Source organism: Monodelphis domestica, chromosome 3, assembly GCF_027887165.1.
Source record: "Monodelphis domestica isolate mMonDom1 chromosome 3, mMonDom1.pri, whole genome shotgun sequence".
NCBI lineage: Eukaryota > Metazoa > Chordata > Mammalia > Didelphimorphia > Didelphidae > Monodelphis > Monodelphis domestica.
The window spans coordinates 326,733,850-326,752,096 of record NC_077229.1 but is presented as its reverse complement, the minus strand read 5'-3'; the positions used below and the strand labels follow the sequence as shown (position 1 = coordinate 326,752,096).

The 18,247-nt window shown below is 33.2% G+C and overlaps 1 protein-coding gene across 2 annotated transcripts in view; it reads right to left on the bottom strand.

The window, feature by feature from the left end:
- The window catches only part of CRISPLD1 (cysteine rich secretory protein LCCL domain containing 1), a 52,806-nt gene that overhangs the window by 18,921 nt on the left and 15,638 nt on the right, over nucleotides 1-18,247 (bottom strand). For both annotated transcript variants that reach the window (XM_001367488.4, XM_056824118.1), the window contains 5 exons: nucleotides 13,158-13,276; nucleotides 12,697-12,829; nucleotides 10,079-10,194; nucleotides 9,283-9,383; nucleotides 796-939 (listed from right to left, as the gene is read on the bottom strand). In XM_001367488.4, coding sequence (XP_001367525.2) covers nucleotides 796-939; nucleotides 9,283-9,383; nucleotides 10,079-10,194; nucleotides 12,697-12,829; nucleotides 13,158-13,276 — 613 coding nt within the window. The remainder of the gene's footprint in view (nucleotides 1-795; nucleotides 940-9,282; nucleotides 9,384-10,078; nucleotides 10,195-12,696; nucleotides 12,830-13,157; nucleotides 13,277-18,247) is intronic.

Sequence of the window (18,247 nt, the reverse complement as noted above, 5' to 3'; positions counted from 1 at the left end):
AAACCCTTCAGGGAAGATCTACCCAATGTACTTAATGTACTGGATATAATGGATCTTTTATATCACATTGGCATTAGAGCAACACTTGAATTATCTATTCTTCCTACTGTGAGCTCCAAAATTACCCCAGGTTCTTTTCCAAACAAACTTATACTTGATCACATATTTTTTTTCTTTCTTTACCATAAAACCTAAACTTTAAAATATTCATTATGTTTTTTATTCTTAGAGAAAACATACCTAAGAATCTAAAATCTGAGCTGTGTCCATTTGGAAAAATGAAAAGTAAAATTAAGAAATGGATATCAATGTTACTCAATATAGCATTCTTAAAGTTTCAATTATATGACTAATATTTTACACTTGATCCTCTATGGATATGAATAATGAAATAACACATTCTCAGAAGAATCAAAATCATAATAGTAAAGGAAAGATAGCTGGTGGGTCTAGGATGGATGTAGGGTAATACCATTCAAAACTACTGTAAAAACCATCATTAAGTCCATGTATGACCAGAAAAGGAGATGGGTCAGCCAAAGCCAAGCATGAATTCAATATACTGGGTAGCTTCTATGAAGAAGACTCCAAATGTTAAAGTATTTTTTCTTATATATGAATTATTGCTATGGTGAAAAGACATATAAGTAAGTCGGTAATAATTAAACAAAATGAAAAAATTGGGAAAATATTTTGATCTTAATCAGTAGAAGAACTCTGATTTAATGGAAAGTTTCAAAGTCTTTTATAAATCCAATGTAATCATTCTCTTTAATATAAATGAAAAGGTCTTACACATTTGCTGTGTACTTATAACTTCATTTCTGTTACTGTCATCAGCTCTTGTTTGAATCTGGGGGTCATACACTTGTGACTGCTGTCGTTCAATTTCATTTGTTTCTTCTGGTTCACGAGGAGAGAAATGCCTTTCTGAGCCTTCTATTATGTAGAAGAAATTAAAGAGAAAAATAAGAAGCCAATTTTACATTTATATCAATTTATAGAAACTTGCTTTGTAAGAATAGTTTTAAAGTACTGATTAAGATAAATCTGGGGCGGGGGACAAGTTGAAAAAAATACATTAACTGTAGTTTTTGAAAGACAATATAGTAAAGCACAAAAAGAACTTAAAACTGCAATCAACCAAAAGAAATTTGTGTTCAAATCCTGTGTACAAACTGTAAACAGGGTCAAGACACTTAATTTCTATAAACATAATCAGTAAAATATGAGCTTCAATATAGCATTTAAGCATCTATCTTCTCTTTTATTGCCTACAATAGTCCTACTGGGAATGATGGTTTTCAGGGTTACAAATCAGAAAGCTCAGTGATTGGAAATATTTAAGGCAAACAAGTGGTCCATGGTCTATATATGGTGAATAACATTCCCAAGTGGAGTCTAAACCAGATTAAAATATAATTGGGAAATATTTCACAAAATAAATATAAATACAATAAATCACAGATAATATTACATTTTAAAAGTCAACTCAATATGAGGACAGCAGGGATGCCTACATATGGATCAATGGCTCTATTTTCTATTTGAATTTGACATCACTGATTTGGGACATAAAGAAAATAAGAAAAGAACAAAGAACCAGAAAAGAAGTGCATGTTCTTAAAAGGCAACTAGGGACTTCCCAGTAAACATGGCAGCAGTCTAGACACATGACTCTTCTTCTCCTCACCATCTACTGATACAGACTACCTCAAAAAGTTAAAAAAAATTCAAATTCATATGAATGAAGAGACTCTACAAGTAGGGCCCAGCATTGAAAGTATGTAGGATTTGGGCATTTCCACACCATAAGGGGGTAAAAAACTTCCACTAAAATGCCAGCTGATCCACCCTCCCCCACCCCACCTACAAAGACAGAGTCAGAGCCAGAACAAGCTAGAATCAGTAAGTGAATGAGGGGTACATCTGGAGCAAGTGAGGGACACCTCTGGGTCCTTGGCAGCTGACTGAGACCACTGAGGACCTACCCATGAGAGAAGCTAAGCCTGAGGCCCCAGCAGGCTAAGGAGCTCAGACTGTGAGAGCTGGCAGGGAGATAACACACATAGGCACAGCAAATAGCAGAAGCTTCAGAGACTCAAGAGCTGGCCTCAGCCAAAATCCTTGCTCCTTAGCTCCATACATAGAGAGCTTGCCCATCTCACTCAGCTTTCTAATTGGAAAGGGAAGGAAAAAACACCACAGTAATAGCAAACAGTGCCCAGTAAAAACAATTTCCCAACACCAAGAAAAATAAGAAGAAAGGATTGATCCTGAATAATTTTTACAGAGGAAAAACCCAGGCTATAGAGGAAATAGAAGAGGAACTACAAATAAATGCACCAAAACCTTCCAAAAAATGGAAATTGTCCACAAGCTCTTGAAGAATTTAAATTGGAACTTATCAAAAATATGGAAGCCTTCTGGTAAGAAAAGTGGGAAATAGTTCAAAAAGAAAATAACAGTTTAAAGAACAAGAACTTCAATTGGAGAAACAGCTGGAAGCCACGAAAAGCAGGATAGACAAAACCAAAAAGGAAAACCAGTCCTTAAAGACCAGAATTAGGCAATTGGAAGCCAATGATCTTACAAAAAGGTAAGAATTAATAAAGCAAAGTCAAAAGACTGACAAAATAAAAGAAAAAGTAAAATATCTCACTGAAAAATGATGGATCAGGAAAACAGAACACTAAGAGACAATTTGAGAATCATTGGTCTACCTGAAAACCCAGAAATGAACAGAAATCTTGACATCATACTAAAAGAAATTATCCAAGAAAACTGCCATGATGTTCTTGAACAAGGGGGGGGGGGAGAATATACATTGAAAGAGTTCATAAAACACCCTCTACACTAAATCCTCAAAAAGACAACTCCCAAGGATGTCATTGCCAAATTCAAGAGGATCCAACTAAGGAGAAAATTTTATAAGAAGCCAAAAAGAGAGAATTCAGATATCAAGGAGCACCCATCAGGATTACACAAGATCTGGCAGCTTCCACACTAAAGGGCCACAAGATTTAGAATATAATATTCAGAAAGGCAAGAGAATTGGGTCTTCAACCAAGGATCACCTACCCAACAAAACTAACTATATACATCCAGGGGAAAGTATGGGCATTCAACACAATAGAAGATTCCCAAGTATTTGTAAAGAAAAGACCAGAACTAAGTGGAAAGTTTGATATTGAAACACAAAGATCATGAAAAACATGAAAAGGTAAATAAGAAAGAGAGGGAAAAGAGGAAAAATGTTTTTTAATTCAAACTTTCTTGCTAAAGTGCTTCAATAAGATCTAATTATTTATATTAGTATATAGGGAAAATGTTATTTGTAACTCTCAAAAACTGTATTCAGTATTATAGTAATTAGAGTAATCTTTCTCAGGAAGAAATTGGGGTAATAAGTGCTATAAGATGATATGCAAAAAAAAAAAGAAAAAGGGAGGAGGGAATCGAAGATGCCACCGAGATACTTGAAGAAATAAAATAAATAAAAAAAAACTTGAAGAAAAAAAAATAAAAGAAATAAAATAAATGATAATCTTTATCAAACAAAGATACACATGGGAAGGGGAGGGAGGAAGAATACTCTTATAAGGAGAGGAAGAGAGTGCTAATAGGTAATACTTAAACCATACTCTCAGTGAAATCAATTCTGAGAAGGAAGAGCATCTAGATCCATTGGGGTATTGAATTCTATCTTACGCTACAGGGAAAGTGAGAAGGGAAAACTAAGAAGCTAAGGGGACTAGAGGGTAGGGAGTACAAAAAGGGAGGGAAGGGGGGAACTTAACAGACTCTAAAAAAATAAGAAGAGAGCCAAAAGGGAGGGGGCAGAAAGGGAAGCTTATTAAGAGCATGGATAAGGGGGGACTGATTAAAAGCAAACCACTGGTTTAAAAGGATATAGCAAAAGAAGAAAGGACAGGACTAGGAGAGGATATAAAAATGCTGGGAAATACACAAGTGGAAATCATAACTTTTGAATGTGAATGGGATGAACTCACTCATAAAACGAAAACAAATATGAGAGTAGATTAGAAATCAAAATCCTACCATATGTTGTCTGCAAGAAACACACTTGAGGCGGATAGACACTCACAAGGTTAGAATTAAAGGTTGGGCCTCAACTGATAGAAAGAAGGCAAGAGTTGTGTTGCAATCATGGATCTGACAAAGCCAAAGTAAAAATAGATCTGATTAAAAGGGATAGGGAAGATAACTACATCCTGATAAAAGGCAGAATAGACAATGAGGAAATATCAGTAATCAACATGTATGTACCAAATGATATAGCATCCAAATTTCTAAAGGAGAAACTACTGGAGTTGAAGGAGAAAATAGATAGTAAAACTATACTAGTGGGAGACCTGAACTTACCACTATCAAATTTAGATAAATTAAATCAAAAAATAAATAAGAAAGAGGTAAGAGATGTGAATGAAATCTTGGAAAAATTAGAGTTAATATATATATGAAGAAAAGTAAATAGGGACAAAAAGCAATACACCTACTTTTCAGCAGCACATAGTACATTCACAAAGATTGACTGTGTACTAAGGCATAAAAACATGGCGAACAAATGCAGAAAAGCAGAAATAATAAATGCAACCTTTTCAGATCATAATGCAATAAAAATAATAATCAGTAAGGGTACATGGAGAGGCAAATAAAAAATTAATTGGAAATTGAATAATATGATTCTCCAAAATTGGTTAGAGAACAAATCATAGAAACAATTAATTTCATCGAAGAAAATGACAATGATGAGACATCCTTTCAAAATCTATGGTATGCAGCCAAAGCAGTACATAGTCAACAACTTTAGCAAAGTTGAAGGATACAAAATAAACCCACATAAGTCATCAGCATTTCTATATATCTCCAACACGTCTCAGCAGCAAGAATTTGAAAGAGAAATTCCATTTAAAATCACCCTAGACAATATAAAATACTTAGGAATCTATCTGCTGAGACAAACACAGGAACTATATGAACACAACTACAAAACACTTTCCATACAATTAAAACTAGATCTAAACAATTGTAGAAACATTAACTGCTCATGGGTAGAACGAGATAACATAATAAAAATGACCATCCTACCCAAACTTATTTACCTATTTAGTGCTATACCCATAAAGCTACCAAGAAACTTCTTTACTGAATTAGAAAAAAACATAACAAAGTTCATTTGGAAGAACAAATGATCAAGGATATCCAGGGAAACAATGAAAATAAAATGTGAAGAAAGGTGGCCTTGCAGTACCAGATCTCAAACTATACTATAAAGCAGTGGTCATCAAAACAATATGCTACTGGCTAGGAGACAGAATGGAGGATCTGTGGAATAGACTTGAGGTAAGTGACCTCAGCAATACAGTTTATGATAAGCCCAAAGATCCCAGCTTTTGGGACCAAAATCCACTATTTGATAAAAAAAAAAACTGCTGGGAAAATTGGAAGACAGTATGGGATAGATTAGGTTTAGATCAACATCTCACACCCTACACCAAGACAAACTCAGAATGGGTGAATGACTTGAACATAAAGAAGGAAACTATAAGTAAATTATGTGAACACAGAATAGGATACATGTCTGATATTTGGGAAAGGAAAGATTTTAAAACCAAGCAAGAGTTAGAAAAAAAATCACAAAATGTAAAATAAATAGTTTTGATTACATCAAATTAAAAAGGTTTTGTACAAACAAAACCAATGCAAACAAAAATTAGAAGGGAAGTAATAAATTGGGAAACAATCTTCATAACAAAAACCTCTGACAAAGGTCTAATTACTCAAATTTATAAAGAGCTAAATCAATTATACAAAAAATCAAGCCATTCTCCAATTGAAAAATGGGCAAGGGACATGAATAGGCAGTTTTCAGCCAAAGAAATCAAAACTATTAATAGAGAACATAGTACACAGAGACTGAGACAATGTGGTGCAATCAAACGTAATGGACTTCTCCATTAATGGCAATGCAATGTCCCTGAACAATCTGCAGGGATCTATGAGAAAAAACACTATCCTTAAGCAGAGGACAAACTGTGGGAGTAAAAACACTGAGGAAAGGCAACTGCTTGACTACAGGGGTGGAGGGGATATAATTGAGGAGTGATGCTAAATGAGCACCCTAACGCAAATACCAACAACAAGGAAATGGGTTTGGAACAAGGACACATGTGATACCCAGTGGAATCATGCATCGGTTAGGGGAGGAGTGGAGGGAGGGGGGAAGGAAAAGAAAATGATCTGTTTCCAATGAATAATGTATGAAAATAACCTAATAAAATAATGTTTAAAAACTAAAAAGAAAAAAAAGAAACCAAAACTATTAATAAGCACATGAAAACGTGTTCTAAATCTCTTATAATCAGAGAGGTGCAAATCAAAACAACTCTGATGTGCCACCTCACACATAGCAGATTGGCTAACATGACAGCAATGGAAAGTAATGAATGCTGGAGGGGATGTGGCAAAGTTGGGACATTAATGCATTGCTGGTGGAGTTGTGAATTGATCCAAACATCATGGAGGGCAATTTGAAACTATGCCCAAAGGGCACTAAAAGACTGTCTGCCCTTTGATCCAGCCATAGCACTGCTTGGTTTAAACCCCAATGAGATCATAAGGAAAAAGACTTGTACAAGAATATTCATAGCTGCGCTCTTTGTGGTGGCAAAAAATTGGAAAATGAGGGGATGTCCTTCAACTGGGGAATGGCTGAACAAATTGTGGTATATGTTGGTGATGGAATATAATTGGGCTTAAAGAAATAATAAACTGGAAGAATTCCATGTGAACTGGAACAACCTCCAGGAACTGATGCAGAGTGAAAGGAGCAGAACCAGGGGAACAATGTACACAGAGACTGATACACTGTGGCATAATCGAATGTAATGGACTTCTCCATTAGTGGCAATGCAGTGATCCTGAACAACCTAGAGGGATCTATGAGAAAGAACACTATCCACATTCATAGGAAAAACCATGGGAGTAGAAACATAGAAGAAAAACAACTGCTTGAATACACGGAACAAAGGGATATGATTGGGGATGTAGGCTCTAAATGAACATCGCAATGCAAACATCAACAACATGGAAATAGTTTCTGATCAAGGACACATGTAATACCCAGTGAAATTGTTTCAGCTACGGGAAGGATGGAGGGAGGGGAGGGTGGGATAGAATGTGATTCTTGTAACCATTATTATGCTCTAAATTGACTAAATAAATTTTAAAAAATTAAAATAAAAAATTGTATTTATAAATGATCTATATTAGAATATAATAAATAACTTGTATAACTACTAAAAAAATAAAAGGCAACTAGGTAACTTTGTGAATACAGCATTGATGTGAAGTCAAGAAGTCCAGAGTCAAATCTTGCATCAGACACTTACTAGCTACATGGCCCTGTCACATAGCTCTGTCTCCCTCACTTTATCTATAAACTAAGAAATCATGTCTACCTCCCAGGGCTCTTGTGATAACATGAGATATTTGTTAAGGATTTTGTAAACTAAAATTCTATGTAAATTATATTTATTATTACAAACAAGAGATTAGGAAACTCCTTGCTACTTACTGTGTTCCTCTAACTAAAGAAATCTAACCATAAATACCTTAAACACTCCTGTATTACAATACCAGTTTTATAAACACTTTATAAAACAAGTCTTGGATATGTTAAATCATACTTTGAAGATAAAGCAAGTTCTCATTTGTTTGTGGAGAAAAGGATTAGATATTTCTGTTTTCTGAGAAAGAAAAAAAAATTATCCAAAATCCAAATCCAAATTTATCTATTGAAGTCAATCATGCCTTAATGTTATTAATGATTGGCGAATAGCAAAAATGCTAAATGCAGAATACACACATATATATATATATTATCTAGTTTTCTTACTTATAAAAGTGATTATATTATTAATTATATTTTAGACTGTTTTTTCTGAAGTTGTGTAAATTCTATCTCTACGTTTTTGGTTTTTTTTTAGGCCCTTACCTTCCATCTTAGAATCAGGTTCCAAGGAAGAAGAGTGGTAAGGGCTAGGCAATAGGGGTTAAATGACTTTCCCAGAGTCACACAGCTGGGAAGTATCTGAGGCCAGATTTCAACCCAGGCCCTCCCATCTCTAGGCCTAGATCTCAATCCACTGAGCTACCCAGCTGCCCCCTATCTCTGTGTTTTTAAAGGAGTTAAGATAGAAAAGAATATTTTCGCAAATCATTCAGTAAGACATAAATTCTTGAAGGAAAAGGGGAGTTTTATTTCTTTCTTGGCACAGTACCAGCAGCCACTTAATAAATGTGTATTTAATTGAATTGAAATAACTTAACCTGTTAACTTTTTTTATTTTTTTATTTTTCAGGGAAAGAGAAGGTGGGACAGCAGTTTTAAGTTTAGCATCAGAAATGACTAGCTTCCAGTATCTGCCTCTACTTCCCCTTGTGTGACTGTGGCAATTCATTAACCTCTTCAACAGGTATCTCTTCTGTGCTATAAGTTATAGACCCAGGGGAACCACTATGTTGACAAATATCACATCTTTTAAAATATTAGTTTAAATGAATTTTAACATATTAATTTTATATCACCCTTTATTAGATAAATTTAACACTTTTTGTTTTTGCCAACTTTACTTTTCTCAGAACATCTCCCAACTCCTTAAAAAGCAAACCTTTTATAGTAATTCCTTGTAACATTTCAACATATACATATACAATATACATATTCCTTGTAACATTTCCACACTAATATAGTCAAAGAGAAATATAATCATTTTTTGGCCTCTATACACAAATATACACTGCATGAGATGCTGAGCACAAAATCTACAATCTGATAAGTATATTGAGGAACTTTTGGGAATTCAACTCGCAAAAAGTCAAACCACCCAGATTCATAATATATTAACCCAATTCCGTAATGTTGCAAGAGGACTGAAAATTAACAATAAAATTGATATTAAAAAGAAATAAACATCAACTTCTGACTTTTTGAAGCATGTAAATATATTTCCTCTCTTGGCCATTTGGAAAAGCCAGGGGAATTTCCATCCATTGATTTCACACAGTTATTACAACTTGGATATTTTACAGATTAAAGTGTTTATTTTACAAAACTTTCCCATACAGTGACTTTACTGTTGCTCTGGTCATTTTATGGCATTCATGTTAATTAAAAATATTAAAGTCCAAATTTCATTTTATTTTAAATAAAACAACAAAAAAGTAACCTCAAAATAGTAATAGTAATTAATATACCTTTGTAGCAAAGATTTTCTCTACAGCTCCCTCCAAAACTGGGAGGACACGCAGAACAGGGTCGACCATGTTTGTAAGGTGCATGGCCCCACCAGTTACCCCTTAAAAAAGAAAATATAACTTACTAAAAATTTAATATATCAAAATTGAGAAAAGATTTGAACAAACTAATATATGAAGTCCTTCCAAATTTCAACAGACTATATTCTGCCAATTAGTTCATACTTTAATTCTTTCACTCAATAATTATAAAACATAGATAACTATCCTATATATACCTTTGGAAATGTTTAAAGTAATCTATGTATGTATATGCCAATTATGTACCACAGAACTAAACCTTGCCAGTGAGCATATATCTATATACTTATTATTCCTCATAACAAAATCTGCTTACCTTAGAATTAAATTAGAAATTATGTGATTGGGTCACATGTACAGAACTCTTTTCCAAATTTTCTTTACATCTGTCCCTTGTGAAATAATCCACTTACTTCTATTGCATTAACATGAATGAATAATTATGCAGCATAGTATGTACTGAGTAAAAGAGAAGAGACCAAAAATATGATCTCTGTATTCATGGATTTTACATCCTCAAATTCTCCTTAAGATACTAAAACTAGGAGTTTGAAGTTTGAGAAGTAATAACTACACTTCCCTTTTAAGACCTGTGTGATATGAAAACACTGAAAACATTTTATGAGTACAAGCTAAGAACAGTGGTCTGACAAATGAAAGCATTTTCAAATTTTTAAGCATAAATTTAGAAATTCATTCCTGTTTCTATACTTACTTGGGAGAATAATTGCACACTAAATAAACTGCTTTAGGCCATATCTGTCCCCAGATGTTCATATTGTGGCACAAATTAATAGCACAACCTATTCTGCTACTTGTAGCCCAAACAACCTACATGACAGGAAACAAAGTTACATCCAATTAGATAAAGAATACCAACATTTCTATGAATGAATTACTGAAGTCTGAATGTGGGAAAAGCAATCATGTATTAATTATTTAATCCTGATTGCTACTCTAGAGCTATATTTGATGTTTGAGTCCCTTAGCCTTCCTGAGCCTCAATTTTCATATTTGTGAAATGGGAATGATGATATCTCTGTACCTATTTCTAAGGGTTGATCTGATAAGGAAATAAAATAGCAGATAGGCATATTCTGTAAATTGCAAAAGTTGTTATGAAGGTATGATTATTAAAACTTTTATCTCTATGTCCAAGGAAAAAGACTGATTAAAGACTTGCCACAGAAGATTTTTGTGAATGATACGGTTTTTTTTAATGATTTGGCTACAGGTGCTAGTATATACAGATAAAGCACATTTTGCTACTTAAATCAATGAAGAACATTTTTCAGGGAAAAATCAATGGAAGCAATGTTGACAAAATATTAAGTTTCATAAGAAGCATCTCTAACTGCTTATATAATTGTTTTCTTATTCTATTGAACTTTAAAGGAAGGCTACATTTATTAAAAAAGGACTGACAATATTTTATTTTTTGAAGAGCCCAAATAATCAGAAACTTGAATCAAATCCACCAATAGATAGCATTTCTTATAGACCTAGCACAGTGTGCCATTATGAACACCTAAAGTAGGCATTTAATAAATGATTGATGGATTCAATTAGCCAAGATTTACTGGAAAAAATAATAATATTAGATTAGTTAACAAGTGGATCACTAAGTATAGCCCTTGAGTTTTTGTCCTTTAATCAGAATGTTCTAGGATTAGAGGAGGTAGAAACAAATACATTTCTGTTAAGGAAAATAATAAAAAAAAACATATTAAGCATTAATCTCCTAATTTATAGGCCACCAAATTTAAAACAGAAGCTTTATAGGTGTTCTAGTCCAAATGTATTTATATTATGGATCAGAAAATTAGACCTACAAAGAAATTACTTGACAAAGGTAACAAAACTAATTAGTGGCAGAACTGAAATACACCCACACCCACACCCACACCCCCCAACACACACGTGTATATCTATCCATGAGACAAACAGCAAGACAGCCACACATGTATGTATGCATTTCTATACAGTTTCAGGGTACTTTTGTGCTTTAATAGATTAAAACTAAACTAATATCTTTGCGATACATTGTAGAGAAACACACATATATTTATAGAGGTTTCTTGACTATTATTTCTACTAAATCATGTTTCTTCTAATTTTATTACCTTTCAGAAAGTTTTATTGATTCTTTTTTTGTTGTTTATGCAATGATCATTTTCTGAAATATTCCTGACCCTTCTGAACCCTCCCTTGTAATAAGGAAAAAACACAGGTAAAACCAATGAAAGATCATATTTGAGAGTTTATGCTGCATTAAGCTACCCTACTTCCTCACCTCAGTTTAATGAGAAAGAAAGGCTTGTTTAATTTTTCTCTCAGAATAGAGATTGATACTCATTTCAAATACAGTTTTTTGGTTCAATTGTTTATCTCTGCATATGGTGAATGGAATGGGGGGGGGGGGTTGGATTGGCCTTTAGAAAAGTAGGTTTTGATTGCCTACTTTAAAAATTATCTGATAATTAAAGAGTCTAGAAAAAAAAATGCTGGACATCAAACTCATCAGAACCATTATAAAGGAAAGTTGGTATATTGTGACCATCACATGTCTAAACTTGTTTTAAAATTAATTTTATTTATACTCTTTGGGGTAGAAGCAATAAAAATGTTTGCATTTACAAAAGTATTACAAATAAATGAAAATACCAATTATGGTAAATGAACAATAATAAAAAAGAAATGTGCATTAAACACAGATTCATGATACATACATTTTAAATCACATTTCTAATATTTCAATGGCATTAAATAAGTTTAGACATAGTTTACTAGCCTATACCATTTTTATTTGAGGATCACTTCAAATAGAAAACAAAAATTTCATATGATATTTTTTCCTAGAAATATAAATAAGATGAAGATCTTCAGTTAATAGGGTTATAAGATTTAGACTTAGAGGGAACTTAGTAATCATTCTCTCTAACCGCCTTGCTTTATAGATGAATAAATTAAACTAAATTGAAATCAAGAGTTGAACTTTTAGATAGACCAAGATGGTGGCAGTGTGGCAAACAAAAGAATACTAAATTTGGAGTCAAAGCACTGAGGTCTAATCCCAGCTCTCTCCCTTACTATCTTTATGACCCAGAACAAGTCATTCACTTTTACTGCGCTCAAAGTACTCATTTATAAAACTAGAAAGCTGGAATAAATAATCTCTGAAGATCTTTGGAGTGGTATAATTGGGAATTGAACCTAAATTTCCTGGTTCCAAATCTAATTCCCTTCTCTCCTTTTAGTGAATTCCATTGCCACTCATAGAATAACATTGATCCAACCATGGGGATAAAGTGTCAGACTAGCCAATAAACATACCTGGGTATAATGTGTGCAGACTGGGCCAGAACATCGAAAGGGGCAATATGGGTTACATTCATGTGGATAAGGATAGGTAAAGTCTCTCACTTCATCATACCATGCTTGAACATGGAATGTTGGAGGTCTGTATCTATATAAATGAAATCAGAATTTATTAAAATTCCAAATTAAGTATGGGAAAATATACAATAAATTATAATGAGTCATTTAATACAGGCTTACAGCTAGATTCCGGAAGAAAACTATAAATATATCTCAAAAATTGACGTTTTTGTCACTAATTCAATACCAATGGCCATCTAACAGTGGAACTATTCAGGTGCTGCTGCTATTACTAATTTTTTGGTCTAATTTAAATTTGGTCCCAAGATTATGTTAGCATGAATAAATGTATTTATATAAATTTGTATATGAAACATTCACATTTTATAAAACTAAAAGTTCTTTTTGTAAATTACCTTCCCCAGTGTGCCCCCAAATTCTGTCCAATTGATGGAAGTAGGCTTGCAGGTCCATGTTCCCACAGGCAAGTTTCTGCCCAGGATTCTGCTGATCTCTCCAGCTCTACATCCCATGTCTATAGGTAGAAAAGAAAGTTACGTGGATTTGCATACATAGAATTTGGGAGTTTAGTCAGAAGTCATTGATGATGCTCAGACCCTATCCTCTCATCTTTTGCACTGTCACTAAATGTTCCAAATGCAAGTTGTTGGGTTTTTTTCAAAAGTGGATGTACAGAATTATATTTAATGAAAATATTTAAATTTTTAAAGTCTATTTTTGAAGAAAATAATTTAAAATTATGTAAAATTACATTTTTTTTAAAAGGCTACCAAGGTTTCTCCATTCACTCATGTTGTTCAGCAGCAAGGTGAATATGAAAGCTAGATTTAGATTCAGGAATATCTCACTTCAAATTCTGCCTCTAACACTTACTAACTGGGTGACTCTGGGAAAGTTCTTTAATGTCTATTTGCCTCAACTTCCCAATCCATGAAATGGGATAACTAATCACAACTACCTATCAGTTTGCTGTGAGGATGCAAGTTTAAATCCTAAACATGCTGTATAAATGCTGGTTGTTATTATTAAAGGCAAACCAAAAGAAATCTTTCTGCTTTTGTTGACAAATTTGATATAAAATACTTATCCCAAGGTCTCATTGTAATAGAAACATATGTGCACAAAAATGAACATAAAAATATAAATAATTAATATAATTTTAGTTCATAACATAAGTTACTTTTACCATGATAAGTATGAAAGTCGATTATTTAGTGATTTCTTTTTTATTAGCTCTCATGCATTTACTAGTAATTGAGGGATTTTACATAGAAAAATGAGTTTTTTTATAGTTTTGTAGTGCCTGTTGGATATCTAAAGCAAGATTTAAAACCATATGTATTATTAAATACACGGCTTATGAACTATATAAATATTATAAGCATTTTATATATTGAGTATGATTTTAAATTCAATAACTTTAGGTTATTCACTTCATCCAGGGTCATCATCCTGACTTTTTGTCTTACCATCAGACTGCAAAGAGCCTATAAGAGAGCTGGGAGCTGAGTGGCTCATTGGATTGAGAATCAAGGTCCAGAGACAGGAGGTCCTGGGTTCAAATGTGGCCTCAGACACTTCCTAGCTGTGCATAACCACAAGTCCCTTAACCTCCATTGCCTAGCCCTTACCACTCTTCTCCCTTAGAACCAATACACAGTATCAATTCTAATACAGAAGGTAAAAGTTAAAAAAAAAGAGTAAATCTAATTTATGCACAAATCAAGACATCACAGGTCATCAGTCTTCTACACAAAGAACAAACAACAATCATTTCCTCTAAAATATTTTCAATGTCCAGCACTCAAAACTGTTTTTGAGTTCACTAAATCCCTATTTAATTGCATAACTTCTATTACTTCAGTTCCCTCAACTGTAAAATATGGATAACAACAACTACTTAGCAGGGTTGTTGTGAGGATGAAATGAGTTATATGTGTAAAATTTAATACAATGCCTGGTGCACAGTAAGTGCTATAAAATGCTTATTCCCTTCCAGTTCCCTTCTTCCCCCTATCATGCAGTATGTTAGCTACTTTTCCGACAGCTGTAGTTATCAGAAAACTTTTAAAACACACTACCTATACCTTTACTCAAATCACTTGTTAAAAAAAAAAAAAAAACTTAAAACATGACAAGGTCAAAGTGGCATCTATAGGGCACATTGCTAAGGGCCTTCCTCAGAGCTGATAAAAGCAATGAGTTTATCCAATCAGTTCCAAATCTAGTTCTACTATTTCTTAGCTAACATCTTTCCATCTTTCCTCTCTTTGACCTCTTGACTACATTTGCCACTAATACTAATATTCTTTTTGTACTTGGCTTCCACAACACCACAATATCTTGGCTCTTGTCCTGGCTCTGTGAAAGTTACTTCTCTATTTTCTTTTCTAGTTTATTTGGCTTCTCTTCTCTCCCCCATCCCTTATCTCAGTCTCTGCTTTGTTTTTGTTTTCTAAACTATTCTCAAATCTACATTTAAACAATCCATCTTTCTTTTCTGAGTTCTATTCTTCAACTTCTTATTAAAAATGTCCACATGAACATTTCACAAGATTTGAGAGGGTGATAAACATCATTCCTTCACAAATGTCATATCCCTCCATTTCCCTATTTCTGCCCAGAGCATTGCCATTCTCCTGATCCCTGAGAACAGAATCTTAGCATTATTGTCAATTTATTAATGAACTTCATTCACTATATCCAGTTGCTACAACCTGCTATTGTTTCCTTCTTACAGGGGCATCTGAGAGGCTCACTAAATTGAAAGCCAGACACAGAAACGAGAGATCCTGGGTTCAAATCTTCCCTCACACACTTCCTAGCTGTGTGACCCTGAGCAAGCCATTTAACTCCCATTTCCTACCCTTTACTGTTCTTCTGCCTTGGAACCAAATCATAGTATTCTTTCCAAGATGAAAAGTAATTTTTAAGGCTCTTTTTATACCCAATATCCATGTATTCTATTGTTGTAAAGATGTTCATTGCCTCACTTCTGGATTGCTACAAAAGTCTCATAACTACCTTTCCTCAATCATCTTTTTCCTCTTTTTGCAGCAAAATATTCTTCCTTCAATGCAACTTTCATCATGTTATTTTTTGGCTCAAAAAAGTTAGTTCCTCCCAGTTTTCAACTGTACTCCTCTAGCCAACTTCCAAAACTGATCATAACCTAGCCTTATACTCCCAACTTTATTTTATATTATTTCCCAAAATGTGAGCTTTACCCCATCACATTAATCTCCTTACTGTTATTTAAACATGCCACTATTATTCATATCTCCATGTATTTTCCCTTATAACAGTCCTATCATCTTAAATATCTTCTCTTTCTAACTTTACAAATCTTATTCATCTTTTGAAGGCCAAGCCAAGTCCCATTTCCTTCATGAAGCCTTATTTTTATTTCTTTAGGCCTCGATTAATACTTTGTCCTCTGCATATAAACTTTCACTATATGTTGCTGAGAGGTAATATGCTATGATGGACAACAAACCAAAATCAGAAAGACTTAAAAGTTCTTATCCTGATATATGTTGGATATGTGTCAGACAAGTTATTTAATTTCTTAATGTTCAAGCCAACTGCCTAAGAATTTTAGATAAGGAGCTGACCTGCATTGCTAGTTTCCTTACCTGGAAGTTATCTATATGAAAAAAATTTACAAGTGCAGCTTCAAATTACATATTTGAGCATTTAATTATAGTGTTCTGTGTGTTTTGTTATTTCATTTATGCTGCCTGTACAGCTAGGTCAAATATAAAATCCCTGAAGGGCAAGCTCTATGAAGAAGTTTAATAACTTTTCAGAAGAAAAAAAAAAGTTGTAAATATAGCACATTTGAATTTAAACTGCATTATTAAAATTTTCTGCATCACGTTAAGTCTAGACAATCAACAAAGCAATAAATCAAGCCCTCATTTATAGTGTTTGCTAATTTAAAAAAAATCACAATGAAAATGAAGTGATTGGCTCATCAATTTAGCTTGTTCCAGCACTCCCTTAATTCTATGCCTTATAACTATATTTCACTTCTTTCCTTCCCATTCCACTCTTCTTCTTCTCATCCAATGAAATGGTTAGTATGGTGATCTTACAGGCTAGCAAAAACAAACACTGTACTAAAAGGAATGAACTCCAAAAAGCCAAAAAGTTGGACAATTTTATAAAATATTTTCTTGAGACAGCCTTTAAAAGTGAGTGATGAAATCATTATATCTATATTTTACAGTTAAAGAAACTGAGGTTGAGGAAATGGAAATAATTTACCCAAAGTTATTTATAGTAGGTGACAAAGCTAAGAAAAAAATACAGAACATATGACCCCAAGTACAGTGCTTTCCATTATATCAAGTGTTAGAAATATCTTCTTTATATTAACCCTAAATCACGATCACTTTTTAAATTTTAATTCTGCTTTTTGGAGTTAGATGAACTAAATCTACTTCTATTTCTACATTACAGCCATTTAACTACATATTATATAGCTATCTGGTAGAAGTGCAGTATAATGGAAAGATCATTAGACATGGGGTCCCAGGACCTCAGTTTGAATTATGGTTCTACTACTTACTTTCTCTTTATGTCCTTAAGCAAGTTACCCAGTTGGAACCTTAGTTATTCATTTATTATTAACTTCACCACATAGAATAGCCATTGATCACCTCTTTTTTCTCTGAGTTAGGAAGCTTGCAACATATTATAATATGTAAGATTTATTTTTACCGTAAATTCAGAATTTTTTAAACTCATTTAGATTGGGGGGAGGATGTAGGCCTCTTGATTCATTCAGTTATTCTTCCTGAATTGATGACATTTGAAAATTTGATAATAATAATTTCCATGTCTTCATGAAAGATATAGAAAAAAAGTTTTGAAAAAAACAAAGCCAATGATATAACTACAATAAGTAAATAAAGACCTCTCTCTTGCTGTAGAGTAACCACTAAACTATCTTTGAATATGATCAGTCTCCTAGATTTTCTCAAGTTAAATCTGCAATCTAATAACTGGATTGATTAACTATAATTTAAAGACAATACTAAACATTCAAAGCTGGAGTTATATATGATAACTAGGTAAGTAGAATAAATCTAACACAATGTGTAAATTCTGAATATATGCTATGGATAAGTCTCCATTAAGAAAAAAAAAAAACCTCAAGTTACTGTTAAACAAACAAAAACAAAAAGTTTCATCAGAGGCCAAGGTGACTAGGGAGAGGTAATCAATTAATCATATTTTAGAAATAAAATGATAGGGAATTTGGGCAAGTGTCTTTATCCCTCAATAATCTAAGAGTGATCATGGACTCATTTTAATACTTCAGTAATACTTAATGATTTATTCAATGATAACTGAGAATTATTTTAAAAGCTAAAAGGATCATTAGAAGTCACCTGGTCCAGTTCTTACTCAAATCATGCTTTCTGTCTATATGGCCTTTTTCTGAAGACTTCCAGTGAAAACTCATTATCCACCTTGA